The sequence below is a fragment of the Pterocles gutturalis genome, unplaced genomic scaffold (genome assembly GCF_000699245.1).
Source record: "Pterocles gutturalis isolate BGI_N339 unplaced genomic scaffold, ASM69924v1 scaffold3953, whole genome shotgun sequence".
Taxonomy (NCBI): Eukaryota; Metazoa; Chordata; class Aves; order Pterocliformes; family Pteroclidae; genus Pterocles; species Pterocles gutturalis.
The window spans coordinates 1-14,549 of record NW_010122719.1 but is presented as its reverse complement, the minus strand read 5'-3'; the positions used below and the strand labels follow the sequence as shown (position 1 = coordinate 14,549).

At 42.2% G+C, this 14,549-nt stretch overlaps 1 protein-coding gene across 1 annotated transcript; it reads left to right on the top strand.

Annotated features, from left to right (window-relative positions):
* Positions 1-356: 356 nt before the first annotated feature.
* Positions 357-5,508, top strand: IYD (iodotyrosine deiodinase; the record flags this gene model as incomplete). Its single annotated transcript, XM_010077596.1, has 4 exons — positions 357-551; positions 2,571-2,730; positions 3,177-3,333; positions 5,326-5,508. Coding segments are annotated over 4 exons (695 nt in total), but the record flags the coding sequence as incomplete, so codon positions are not given.
* Between the last annotated feature and the right edge of the window lie 9,041 nt (positions 5,509-14,549).

Sequence of the window (14,549 nt, the reverse complement as noted above, 5' to 3'; positions counted from 1 at the left end):
TGGGCTGAAAGGTTGGCCACATTTTCACTGCTGTTTCAGCTTGTAGCCCACTTTTACAGGCAGGCTTGCAGGCTAAAAAGAGGAGAAGGCCAACTTCTTCGTGAGTCACACTTGCTACAACCAGCCAGGACCCTTCTGCCTCTTGGTGTTTAAACAAGGTGTTTATTTAGTAGCTGGAGCTAGGGATCAATGAGCTGTGTCAACTGGAACCTCAGACTTTGCCTTTCCAGTGGTGTAGAAGTGCAATGTATGCCAATGCAGGTCAAAGTGCGTTATGGTGGTAAATGCCAAAGATATAAACAGTGTTCTGTGGCAAAAAAAAAAAAAAATCCCTAACTACTTTTACTTTCTTGCAGAGGTTGATAAAGAGTGGCAAGGACTTGATGAGAATGTTGCCCATGTCCCCTTCTTCGTGGAGCGCTACTCTGAGGCTGAAATGATTAAAAGGTCACAGATGTTTTACGAGCTTCTTAATAAGAGGAGATCTGTCAGATTTCTCAGTGATGAGCCAGTCCCCAAGGAGGTTATCGATAATGTCATCAGAACAGCAGGTATGGTACCAAGTGGTGCAAGGTCTGAAGAAAAAATAAAATCAGTATTGCTGTTAACTGAGTAAAAGTGATGTGGAATTGCCATTTGGCCTCTGGTTTTCCTAGATTCACCTGTAGCCATAATGAATGACCACCCATTGATTAATTGGAAATTACTTAGCTGGGGACTAGCATTGAGAATTCTCAATTCCTTTGTATTTGCAGTGCACCCAAAAGGGAAAAAGAGCATTTCAACAGCATAAAACAAAACATTTCATTTTCAAGCTTGAAAAGATGTTATTTAAAACTAAATTGATGTACAGTTTAGTGATACATCTTTCAAACAGAAATATTCAAGTGTTTTCTCAAAAATGCCAAACCATTTATACTTCACATTCTTTAAAATTTCATTCATTATGGTGATATTTATTGTGTGTAGGGTTTGTTGGTTGTTTTTATTCCCCCAAACAAATCGATTAAATTGTCCCAGCCACATGAAATATTTCAGTTGACATAAGCATTTGGGGTTTATTATGGGGAAAAAAGTTTCAGCTGAAAAAAACACTTTGCCAGTCCTTTCAACATGAGTGACAGGTCCCTGTTGTATATGACTGGAGAGTTATGCTGAGGACCCTGACTGAAGCTATTTGATTGAGTGTCAGAAAATAATTTTCCTTTTTTTTTTTTTTTTTTTGAGAATTTACATGTTTCAAATCATTACTTTAATGTCCTGGCCTAATCTTGTCTCTACTTTAATAATATTGACCTCAGCCAGGAGTGGTTTTGACCCTCATTATTTCTCTTCTGTGAACCAGTTACTGTTAGTATAGAAAATATCCACAAGCTGCATTAGAGAAAAGTTCAGTAGCCTCTAGCAGGATTAATAATATAGAGATTCTGAGCAATTGATGTGCATTGTTTTCCCTTTAAAATCTGTAAGCAGTTTTGTTACTGCACTGTAACAAGTCTCCATCTTCCTCTAATTAGCTGGGAGTCATTAAAACACTGAGCATGTTTTGGCAAATGCAGCAAAGCGAACAAGCCTGGAGTGCAAATGAAGTGCTTAGTAATCCTGAAAGCTTTGGGTTGTGTGGAGGAAAAGAAAACAAAGCAAACCATAAATGTCAATGGTTCTTACCCAAACCTGAGGAGAAGCAAGGTTCACGGTATAAACACATTTTAATATAAAAGATAGTTCAAGCTGCTTATTCAATGTTTCTTAAACTGAAATCAGTGCTTAGGTATGCAAATATGGTATGTGTTCAAGACCCTCAAATATTTTTAAATGTATGAGGGGGTAGAGAGTAGAACAGTCTCCTTAACCTATTTCTCTGTGAGCTTGTACAGATAACTATTTTTCAGCTCTGGATTTTCATTTGCTAGGCAGTTAAAATATTCTCCAGTGGTGTCAGTGTGTAATAAATAGTCAAGGCAGAATAAGCAAGTGCGGAATTAATGTGTGCACACCTACATACACCAGCTGTCTTTGGGACAACAAACTCAAACTTGTATGCTCTATGGCAGATGTCTGCATTGCGCAGCTCCTCATCTTTGTCAGTCAGTGACAGATTCCTGCGGGTGGTTGCTTAGCCTTGTTTCCCTGAAAGCCATTAGCTTTGCCCTTCAGCTAAAACTGTGTCTCAGAGTTGGTTGCACATTCAGATGGTGTGTTTCTTTGGGTATAATGTTTTGCATTAATGTTACCATGTGTGTTTATTGCACCATAATACTGCTTCGTCATAAGAACCACAAAGGAATTTTTTCAAGTCTCTAACTTTGGTTTAATTGTAAGAGAGCTGTATGAAAGGGCTAACCTCTGTCATTGAATAGAACTTCACATTCTTCAAGAAATAAATGAACAGGATTGTCTGACAGAACTGGTCTTGGTCCTTTCCTTCCTTTTCATCTCATCAACTTGCTTTCCCGTTGCCCTGCTGGTCAGGCTGAAAGCCCACAAGGAAGAGCTGATACCTCTCATTGCGCACCTTCCTTCAGCAATGTGCCAACCGGGTTTTCATCTTTCCCTGTTTTTGTACTAAGGTACTTCACCCAGTGGAGCGCACACCGAGCCCTGGACCTTCGTGGTAGTGCAAGATCCATATTTAAAACACAAGATTCGTGAGATCGTAGAAGAAGAAGAAGAAATCAACTACAAAAAAAGGATGGGAGACAGATGGGTTAATGATCTGAAAAGACTGAGGTATGAAAAAGTCAGTTGGCTAAGGGGTTTGAAGGGAGCTGTGTTTTTGGTCTAGGAAAGACTATATTGGGAAGTTTTAGTCATGCTTCTTATTTTTTTTTCTTCCCCCCCCCTTATTTTCTGGAAGGAAAAAAACAAACTGAAAATATTCAGCTCAATTTTAAAACCTTGTTTTAACAATATTCTTTTAAGGCCACATTCCTTAAACTCTCCCCAGTTTGCTGGTGCTCTTCAGCTGAATCTGCTAGAACTGAGAACTCTATTCAAGCTTTTTTTTTTTTTTTTTGTTTGTTTAAACTGATAATCCTTTGCAGTAAGTGTTCTAAACTCCAGTCTACTGTGATAATTGTCATGTACCATTAGTGCCCCTTTGCAGACAGTAAATGTGATTTACGGCAAAGTGAAAAAGTTGCAAAATAAATGTCTTAAACATTATTCTTTTGCAGAACAAACTGGATCAAAGAGTACTTGGACACTGCTCCCTATCTGATCCTTGTTTTCAAGCAGGTATATGGGCGGCTTCCAAATGGCAAAAAGAAGACCCATTACTACAATGAAATCAGTGTTTCTATTGCATGTGGTATCCTGCTTGCTGCACTCCAGGTACGCTGACAGAACTGACATACTGGAAGTCAATATATTGGGTTGGCTTACATACCAAGACTGCCCAAATGAGGGTGGAACCCAATTTAGATTTTAACATTATCTGCCCTCTGGATTACTCCAATTCCTGGCAATACGTCTTAGTTTTGAGTTTTAAAGTTATTCTGCACAGGCCCACAGCTGAGAAGGCAATTCCTATCCTCAGCACTGGTTAACAAGAGGAAAAATGTAGTGCAGCTTACTTCCAGAGTTGTCACTCTTTTTCTGGCACAGGCTTCAGCCCCTGTGGTTTCTGCCTTGTGCTGACAGGGTCTGCAGATTACCCAGGCACGGCTGTACAGTGCCACACTGGCCCCTTCTTTTCAGTAACCCTGAAAAATGACTTGACCCCAAATAATTTTTAGTATGCAATGCTGGGGGAAAAAAAAAAAAAAATCAGTGATGTATTTCATGGAACAGGCTGTACTATTTCAATCAGTCTTTCCAAGGCACTTCTGAAAGCAAACTGATTTCTAAAGCTCAGCATGTTTGACACCAGCCAGTTGGATTTTCTCGGTGGTTTCTCAGTGCTCAGTTCTGCTTGTTGTATCTGATGTCCTCATACAAGTGTTTAAATAGTGAAGCTATTCTGATTGCTAGCTTGGCCTGTCAGCAGGGTAACAGCGAGGTGCCACCTCTTGTATTAGGCCAATTTCCTAAGAGGAACTGCCAGTTCTTCTCCATTCTTTTTTGAGTGACACTTCCTTGCCCACATTGCTGCTCCTCAGGAGGGTCTTCAGAATGGGAGATCTGAGAAGTGAGCAGTGCAGAAGTACATTGTTGGGGTGTTGCTGCTCTGCAGCTGCACAGGGCTCTGTATTTTCCCTCTGGGGTTGAGAGCAAAGGGGGTGCACAGGGAATGGGGCAGAACCAGCACTGGCACCTAGCGCCTTAGTGGGAAGCAATAGAAATGACAAGGCTCCGCTTTCCTCTGAGCCAGCTCACCATCAGGGGAGACTTCTGAGGCTCCTTACCAACTGTCAGGAGTAATGCTGTCTCTTTCCCAGCCCTTAGAAATTAATTGAGAATGTTAAAGGACACAGTGCCATGGACTCATAACGTTTGGCACCATCACTATTAGCTCTTCTCTTCAAAAGATCATAGAGGTTGCTTAACATGAGAGGCCCATTGCCTGAGCACCTCTCCCTGGGCTGTCTTTTATATCTCAAAGCCTCCTAAAATGCTTATGTTACATAGAGACTGGAATCCACATGCTCAACTCTCAGGAAGTGCCATAGGTGTGGAATTATATCTTGGATATTGTCAGCTCTTTACTCTTTGATGAATTGTTTAGCTTTGTAATGAGATTTCTTATGAGAGGAGTGATGCATACACTTACTTTGGGGTTCTGATGTAAGCCCGAACGTCAGCCACTGTGAGAGATGGCAAGTCTCCTGTTACAAGCTCTGAGGCAGAGCGTGTCCCCCTGTCCCTGTGGGGTACAGCTCTTGAGCAGGAACAAATGGTTGCAAAGCTGTAAGGAATCTTCCTGTCAGCTGTATGGGGGCAAGAACCAAAGCATTTCTCTGTACGAGCCAGAGAACCCCATGGGATGATATTTTAGTCATAACCCCACAACTGCCTCTTAACTTCTCTGTAGCCATGGGGGCCCCATTCCACTGAATGCTCTGAGCGGGCTCCTGCTGTGCAACATAAAGACATGTCAGGCAGGACAGGGCTGTTTCCATTAGCCTGTGCTGTTGCTGTGGTGGAAATGCTGTACTTTTCTGTAAGCAAAGCAGGCATCTTTTATGGTACCATTGAGGCTATTAGTAAATCAGATGTTCCAAAGCCTGCAGAAGTCTAATGAAGCAGCATTTCTGGGCTAGTCAATATGAGAATGTGTATAGGTGTCTTGGTTTTGTCTGGGACAGAGTTAACTGGGGGGAGCGATGAACACCTACCCAGAGCACAGCTCTCTGTCTCACCCTGTTGCTGTCTGTCTTGCTGCAGAATGTGGGGCTGTACACAGTGACCTCCACACCCCTCAACTGCGGCCCCCAACTCCGGGTGCTGCTCCAGCGCCCAGCAAACGAGAAGCTACTCTTGCTGCTCCCCGTTGGCTATCCCAAGAAGGATGCTACCGTGCCTGCGCTGACCCGAAAGCCACTGGAAGACATTATGGTGGTGATGTGAGCCCAGTGCCACAAGGAGAGAGCACATCCCTGCTGCCAAGCTAGTAAGCAGCAGCCTGCTGAAGCTGTCCCTGATGTTGCTGTGTATCATCCTCCTGCGTCACTGCTGCTCTGGCTGCTTACACCTGTATTTCTTTTAGTGCTAGTAATCATGGTGGCTGCTTCTACTAATAGCAGCGAGCAGTCAAGCACTGTGCATTTGACGGGTGCTATTACCAGTGAGACCAGGCAGTGGTTCCAGGGGACATGTACGGTGGCATTTAAATGACCTTCATCACTCAATTTTTCTTACGCATTGTAGAGACAAATCTTTTCTTGGATTGGAATGTATATTTTCCTTATACTTTTGCAACTACCATTACACAGTTATTTTCACTTCAGAATTGTAATGGAGGTTGTATTGAAAGATATAGAGGTCCAACTCAGCTGTCTTATCTTGATCAGTGCATAGTGTTTAAACACCCCTTCCTCTTCACTGTGTCCAGTTCTGTGTAGGAGGAAGCTATTTTTCTCATTTACAGTAGCATTTTCCCTACTTAATTGATCTCAGAAAACTTGTCCATACCTGGCTTTCTTAAACTATTGTTGGTACAAGTGTCTTTGGTTGGGTGAGACCTAGTAGGAAGAAGGCATCCGAGTAATTTCCTTGTTACCATTTATTTATACATGTTCCAGGCACAGATAAATCATATGGCAGCTATCAATTGTGCCTCCAATATTTGCTGCTTCCACTGGAAGTGGCCCAAAGGAAAATACTATTCTGGTTATCCTGTTAACCCCCTGAAATTTAAACTGCTTGAGAGACTCTGACACATGATGTGCTTTCATGTCACACCAAATCAGGAATATTTTTGGTTTATTTTAAGGCTGCTTCCCACAAAAGCAATGCTCCCCACTAAAAGCCTTGCCTGCAGGCAAGATGTGAATGGGCACCGGTGGGAGTTGCTCACTGGAGGGGTGGATGCCACTGATACCTGCGCTGGCAGAGCCCCCCTGTGGGATTGTGATTTCTGACGGCTTTGGGAACAGCACAACATGAAAACACTGAAAGAGAGAGCTCCTTCCCTGAAGCTGGCTATATGCTGTTAAATGCTTTCTCACCCTGCTCTCTGCTGCATGTAATTTCAAGCAAATTCAGCCAAATTGGCATCAGCTGCTTTGTGTATTGGTCAAGTCAACTTGTCCCACCTTGCCTGAAGTCAGTCCTATTTATCATGACCTGCTGACAGCTGAGCAAGTGGAAGGGAGGGGATAATATTTTGCAGAGGTGTAGCTTTTTTTTGTGGTGTCAATGACTGACACCCAATGAGCAAAACTATTTTTCTCTTTGTCAGACCATTTTTCTGGTATTCAGCAGGCGTGGCTGTGTGTTCACCTGTTTCACTAGCCCCGTTTCACATCCTCAGTGGTACAGCAATGGCAGGAAGAGTTTCTGATACAGTCCTAGCCTGAATTAGGCTTTTATAACTACAGGAAAATAATAATAATAATAAAAAAAAATCCCATGTCCACACACTCGCGAGGTCTAAAACATAGTTAAGGAGAGGGATAAGCTGAAGCAAGTCAAGGCCAGCCAGCTACAGGTCCCCAGGCATCAGGAGTAAAGTCCTGTTAAAGTCGCTGTAGCAAGGTTTCCTTCTATGCAGATGCTGCTCTGCCATATCAGACCCCTTTGCAAAGCAGTTTATATCTGCTGTAACTATATATAAACCCTGTTACATTTGTTTTAATTCAGAGTTCACATCAATAGAGGGCTGCACTTCTGTCACTTTGTGATCTCTTCTATAGCTACAGAAATAAACTGCTTCTGCCTGGCCTTGGTCTGCAAAATAGAGGGCATGTTTACTCTGTGACAGCACTCAAAGAAGCTTTACCAAATTAATTCAGTTTAAACCAGCATGAGCTTGCATATATAAGGCTATTTCTAGTGCAGTTTAATAACTTTAAAAAGAGAACTAAACCACAAAATATTTTTTTTAGAATAGTCACAATAACGAATTTTGGTATATATCAATAGATCTCTTTATAACAAAAAGGATTAATGGTGGTTTTTTTCTCTCATATGTTGACTCTGGAAACTAACATACATGTAGTAGCAGAAAAAAAGCCAAGCCCTCACACCTACTGGATAGGAAAGATTCTACCCTGGAAAGCACTTCTGGAATCACAAATGTGTATAAAAGATGCATTTCTTTTTTCATTAAAATACCTATTCAAATGCAAATACTCCAGTAGTATTACAACTGCTGATGATGCTGTGGTGACTCTCATAAATCATGTTAGTGCTTCTGTTGTGACAAGCCTACTTGGAATTGCCGCTATTCTCTAATAAGTGTGCAGTCTTTACTTAAAACACAATTTAAATAAGAATATATTTTGCCTTTCCGTGTAGAACATTATTAAATAAAATTAAAATTAGCATCTAAATTGTTTTACACTTAAAGGATTTTTCTTTTGTTTGGGTGAATAAACAATGTTTTTTCAGGAAAAGAACATTCTGGGAGGAATGTCTCCCACACAACCAGTAGGGATTTTATTTTTTGTATTCATCCCTTGTTACCTTTCAAAACAAGATTAAAAGACTTGACAGGATTAGCAAAAGAGGCTGGAACTTGGCATCTCTTCTCATGATACCTTATGGCTACATCTCCCAAAGGCTCTGGACTCAGTCTACCCACCTCTTCTGAGAGGTGGCTAGACTGAAAATGGATGCACCACTTAGATGGGAAGTGAGCCCTTTAACATAGTTCTAAACATGAGTTTTCTAGAATCATAGAATAATTGAGATTGGAAGGGACTTCTAGTGTTCATCCTCTGAAAACCTCTGCTCAAAGCAGGTCTAGTTAGATCAGGTTGCTTAAGTTCTTGTCCAGTTGAATCTTGGAACAACCCTAAGGCTAAACCCAGGTGTCTGAGTGGTGTTCAGACGGGCTTGTTGTCTTGAGGCCTCAAACCAAGCCATTCCCTCCAGCTGCATGATGCAGTGTATGCCACCTCATCTCATTTTAAAAAAAGAAAATAGTACCTCATCTCTTGATGATCAGACCCTCACCAAGTGCTATGTGGAAGTCTTGGTAGAGCACACATTTCTTTGAGTCACGCTTGTGTCCTTTTATCAAAGCATGGCTTTTCCATACGGGTAGTTATTGTCCTTGTTCACAATCATGTTGTTGGAGCTCAGAACCACGGCAAACTGTCCATCTCCTCCCATTGCTTGGATGGCTAAATTGGCATTGGTTTCAGTTCGCCCTTGAATACTAAGCTGCAAGCTATTGCAGCTAACCTGGTGCTTCATTAACAATCCAGATGGTTGTGAAGTGGGGCAGGGAGGCACTTACTCCTGGCACAGCACCATCTTACCCACTCCATCACCTTCCTTTCCAGCCAGGTGAGCCAGAACCCCATTGATTCTGATAGAAAGTAATATTTTTTTAGCCTTAGTGATTCAGAGTACAAGGTCTGAGGACACTTACGTTGGTATGTATGCCCATCTCCTCCATAGCTTAGAACTTACTTATGTGACTGAGTGTAAAGTTCCTATAAGCTAGTTGGACTGTAGTAACCATCTAAGTGCACTGCTCTCATCTTGAAGAAAACAGCAGTTTGTCGATATTTAGCTTCTTTGCAAATAGTTTAGAGCTAAGTGCTACTATCTTGCTTTTGATGGAGATAACTGTGCCTGAGAACAGCTACTGGGTCTGAGCTGGTGCACAGGGATGTATTAAGCTGAAGTTTATCAGCAGTGTATTTGAGCACTTCTTGCTAGTACAATGAAAGCAAAACAGCCTCTGGGTGTAAGCAAGTTTTAATGTGGTGCTGTGTATTCCAGATGAACAGAAGCATGTGAGCCATAGCCTTATACCCATAACCTGGTTTTGTGCTGACTAAGATGCACCACTTCAAAGACCTTTAAGCAAGCAGATGTGCAGCCAGCATCTGATTGATTTGTTTCTTTAATTACCACATCGAACTCATGGACTCATAAAAAATGAATCTTGAGAAAGCGTCCAGCTCATACTGCAAGGGAGGATCAGCTGTACATGAATGCCAGGCACTGACAAAACCTGAATCCACAGCACTAATCCACTGCTCCCAGCAAAACACTTCAAAGAAGTAAAAACTCAAAAGCTAATTCTACCAGCCCATACAAGTGCTAGGAAGTTTTCTTTTCCAGAAGGGCTCAGCCTTGGCTTCATGTTGCTGTCACTGATCAGACCTCCTTGGACATCATTGGGAAGAGGCTGGCTGCTGTATTGTTTTTGAAAATTTCCACCCACCTGAGCTTAGTCATCTGCTCTGCTTTTGCAGTACAGACGTTGTGTTTGTGACTCATAACTCTCAAGGCATTTCATTATTTTTGTCTAACATTACCTATATCAGACACCTCAGAGAGCTATAACCTCTCAGCCGAGTCTTTGCCCATATAGATGGAATTTCCCTGTTCTTGTGGACTGTAAATAATGAGAATACTTAATGGCATGAAGGCTGAGCAACAAGTACATTCAAATTTAAGATGGAGGAGAGTCCTTGGAGCTTGAATCAGCACAGCAGCAAGTTACCAGTTACACACAACCCCCAAGAGGATGTGGTGTTTATGTATGTGTTATCGCTATTAACCTTAGCTACAAGACTGGAACTGCATTGAACTAGTTCTGACAGAAACACAAGCAGTCCAAGACTCAGGTAACGCACTCTTAGACATGGGAAAGCAACACCGATCAGTGAGGTGGGTAATGACTGTAATCTCGAGGCATCAGTTACCAGGTTTTTTGAGACATAGCATTGAGAGAGGAATTGTTTGAAGGATTTTTAGGAGGACAGCTATGAGGTATTCGGAGTTATTTATGAGGAACTGTCCTGAGCCTGAGGGTAAGATCTTGTAACGGAGATCACCAGTGACTCAGCTTGAAGGGGTGAGACAAGAGTCAGACAGTTGCCCTAGAATGTGACAGGGTTGGTGGAGTGGTCCTGAGGAACACCTCTTGCAAATACCAAGTTCAAAGTATGTTTATTGAGGGTAGGGTAGACACAAGCACAGCTGTGGAGACCCACAACAGTCACAGATGTGCTTCAAAGAGAGGATCTGCTTTAACACACTGACTTATTTTCCATTGGATATGCAGTAAGGACACTGGTCTGTAGATTATACACTGGATTTTAAGGATGCTTTTGTGTCGTTGTTTTTGTAGTGCAAATGTTCCAAATGTCACAAGACTTTTAGCATTTTCCAACTACTCTTTTAGCTCACTCATAGGTTGGCAATAATTAATGCAGTTTGCAGAAGGGTGTTATAGCTAATTCTCTGAGGGGCCAATGCCAAGATACCACTCTTTGGTAAAGAGAAATACGTTCCCTCGCAGCTTGCTCTGAAAGACATCTCTGTGAAAGTAGTGTTACCAGGTGAAAGGGGCAATAAAAACTTTCTGGTTTTGCCTTCCAGGGACAAATAAGTATGAGATGTCATGTAAGTCTCATGCAGCAACTGTTCCTGGTGATGTGAGGTAATCTGTAAAGCTCTCGTGACTTCTGGTTTTTTATAAGCAGTGTCCTTGGTGTTCACATGAGCCACTTCTGCTCTAACATGGCAACCTAAAATAATAGTTTTAGGAAGACAGAACTATAGATTGATAGCCAGAAAAAAAAGAGGGCGGGGGGAATAGTGAGTTACATTTTGTTAAACCTGCAGGAGCCTCCCAGAGTGCTGTCTTTGCAACAGACTGACATGCCTTGCTGCAATCCCAAGGCCTAGCCAGGGCTGATGTACACAGTTAAAATACCCTTTGTAAGAGAAAGTAAATAATGTTTTAAATAATCTTTCTTTTTTTTTTGGTTGGTTTACGAACTGCGTAACTACCCTGGCTCTTCAAGGGCTGGATATATAAATGCAAAAAAAAAAAAACCCAACCAAAACAAACAAACAAAACCCGAGATTTTTTAAATTGTATTGTTTAGCTTCTCAGAGTGAGTCTAGTCATACGGAATGGGCTTTCCCTTGACCTTTTGTAGATACAAAAATCTTTTTAACTCCAGCTGCTTCTAGTTGGCAAGAAAATACATGAAGTGCTCTACTACGTTTACTGTAATTTTCTGGGACCACTAGATGGCACGAGAACACCGTGTAGGAACACAGGAGTTTTGCCTGGAAAGGAGCTGGCTCACCAAGTCCACTTCCTCGTGTTACATTTAACCATATTCTGTTACCCAGACCATAGATCTAGGAATATGCATCTGAGAAGTAAAATCTAGAGTTTTGTTTGTGATCAAAAGACTGCACAGAAAGTAAAAATTTACCATGCGTTTAAATAGCTGAAGAGTTCAGTGCAAATGCCAAGGGTGAGATATTCCTCATCCAGGCTCTGACAGACTTAGGTACGTGGTTTTTTTCTTCGCTGTAGAAGGGACCCAGCTTTATCTAGTCACCTAATCACATATTGGCATATGCTTTGTAGTGATACACACACAAAGTTTTATGTTAGTCATTCAGCAGACTGTCATGTTCACCAGGTGCCTTTAAATAAGAAAATGGACACTAATTTCCAGCCATTTCCTTTCACTGAATTAATTACCCATGTATTTCCCTTCTCCCCTGTGTGTCTTCGCGCTCATGTCCAGACCTCTTGAATCCCGGCTGGCCAACAGCTCGGCATGGCGCACAGGCACCATTCTCCCGAGGAGCAGATCCAACTCCAGTCTACTCAATTTGTCCTCAGGGCAAGATGTGTAGGTGTTTAGTTTCTGCTGTTTGCCTGAGAGAAGGTAACCACAAAGAGGGAGATCACCCCAAAGGAGTTTCTTTCTCTTCAGATATTGGTAAGTCTTGAGTGAATTATGCAACATAAGATTGATAAGAGCTGTGGAGAAAAAGCTTTCCCCCTCTCTTGACCATCTTGTCTTTGAAGTAAATCTTCATTTACTCTCTACTTAAGGGATTTTGGAATGAGCTGTGTATGAACATGAGAACTATTTCCATAAGCAGTGTGAGAATTAAGCATGGGACTTTAAATAACTTGGGAACTAAGTACAAGTTACCTTATGGTATGGACTGTGATGGCCTTAGAAGCCTGATGGGAACAGAGAAAGGCAAAAAGGCCTGGGAGTGAAACACAGATTTGAAGGCATGTCCGTAATGCTGTGCGCAGGCTAGCTCTACTGTTGTGTTACAACAAAGAAATTGCATACTGGGTGAAGGTAGGCTTGGCTTTGCCTGCAGGTGCAGAGTGGTTACTCAGTTGTCCAAGAAGCAAGTAAGTCAGATGCCAACATCAAATGAAGGAGCATCTGGTGCATTCCCTGTAGTGAAAGTTCAGCCAAGTAGTTCAGGCACAAGACCGGCACTCCTGCCCTGTATAATATTGGACAAATCACTTAGCATGTTTTTTTTCTCTTTATCCGTCAGCTCAGGAACAGTGGGATTTATGATGATAATCTACAAAGGAAATGAAGGGGAAAAATTACTAGAGCAGCCCATAATAATCTTGATCTGATAATCACAAATTTGCTGCCTACATCAGTTTTCCAGATTTCCATATTCGGCTTATCTGTGATTAAACCTTATCTGTATTTGATAATCAATCATGAATATATTCTTCCCTTAATGGTCGTGGATGCTGAGAGTATACCAGCAAAGTAGGAGACTGAGAAAGAATAGATAAACACTGCAGAAATATTTTAACACTGGACAGACTGGCAGCAGTGAACTTTGTGCACTTGGGGAAGCAAAGAATGTAGCCTTGAACTTCGAATCCATCTTGGCTGCTGCTTTCAGCATTTCAGATCCTCCTGAGGAGGATGCCTGGTGTCTACTTGAAAATAGAAGGTGTTCCCAGACAGGGTTTTCTGTCTGTATTCTGTGCTCCTGTACTCAGAAAGAAGAAAACAACTTCTTACAAAGACCAGGCACTAGATGGGATACACTGTGTGTTTTTTTAATCCATCTTTTAAAGATGGATTCATATGTGTTTAATGAAAGGCTGCTTACCATCTTGTTTGTATAATGCTTAGATAAATATGATTGAAGTTTCTCCCATTAATATGATTAATTTGTGCTTCCTTGCTGTGTAACCTACTGTACGCTGCTTTGCACTTTTGTCACTAGAGGCAGTTGATGGAGAAGTTGGTGGAGAAGACTTACACAAAGACTAAAACACCTTTCATTTTTACCTTGAAAGAGTTGCTAAAGGGAAAAATTGGAGCAGATGGAGTGCCGAACATTAGTCAAGGTAAGGGTCTTATGAATTTATGGCATATGTGGGAGAGAGCAGTTGCTCTTTTGTGGATCTTCACTACTCGAGAGAAATAGTTCCACAGTGATCTTACCGGCTATTCTTTGGCATTTTTGTGAATTGCAGCAATATGAAATTATCAGCTGCATGGTCCCAATACAGAAGCTCCCCATGAATAACATTCAGTTTGGAAATGGTTAGTTTCCAGAAAGCCTTCAACGCACTGGGATCAGGGGGGCCTGGGTTTGTTCTTAGCTGCTAGCACCAGTGCAGTGTGGCTCCCCGGGCAGCATGGGCAGCAACCAGAGCATCCTCTCAGAGCCAGAGCCCCGAGCTGGCATCTGCAGTGCCCTTGGGGCTCCCCCTTGGAGTGATCCCCCTTACTTACTGCAGCTGGGGAGCAAGCCCACCTTAGATAGCGTGGCTGTGCCTGAAGTGGCTAAAATGAAGGAGGAGAAATCAGAGTGATGCTGAGGAATGCGGGGCTGACCACCCACCGCCTCACCCTGATTAGCAAGTGGCTCTTTGGGAGCTTGCGTGTGCTGGGTATCAGGCTCCCCATCAAAGCCAGTGGGGGTGCAAGGCAGAAGGAACGAGTTCTGCCACCTGAAGAAAGAAAAGTGTTTGGCTGAAGGAGGAAACAAAGCACTGATCCCAGTCTTAAGGCTAAACTCCCATGAAAGGGAGTTGATTATTTTTAGCAGGGGAGAGCCTAGGGGAAGGGCTCATCAAATAGATTAAACCATTGTTAGGAGCAGACCAGAATTCTCCTGCAGCACTTTCCTTTCCATCACACCTGCATCCTGATGTGAAATTAAAA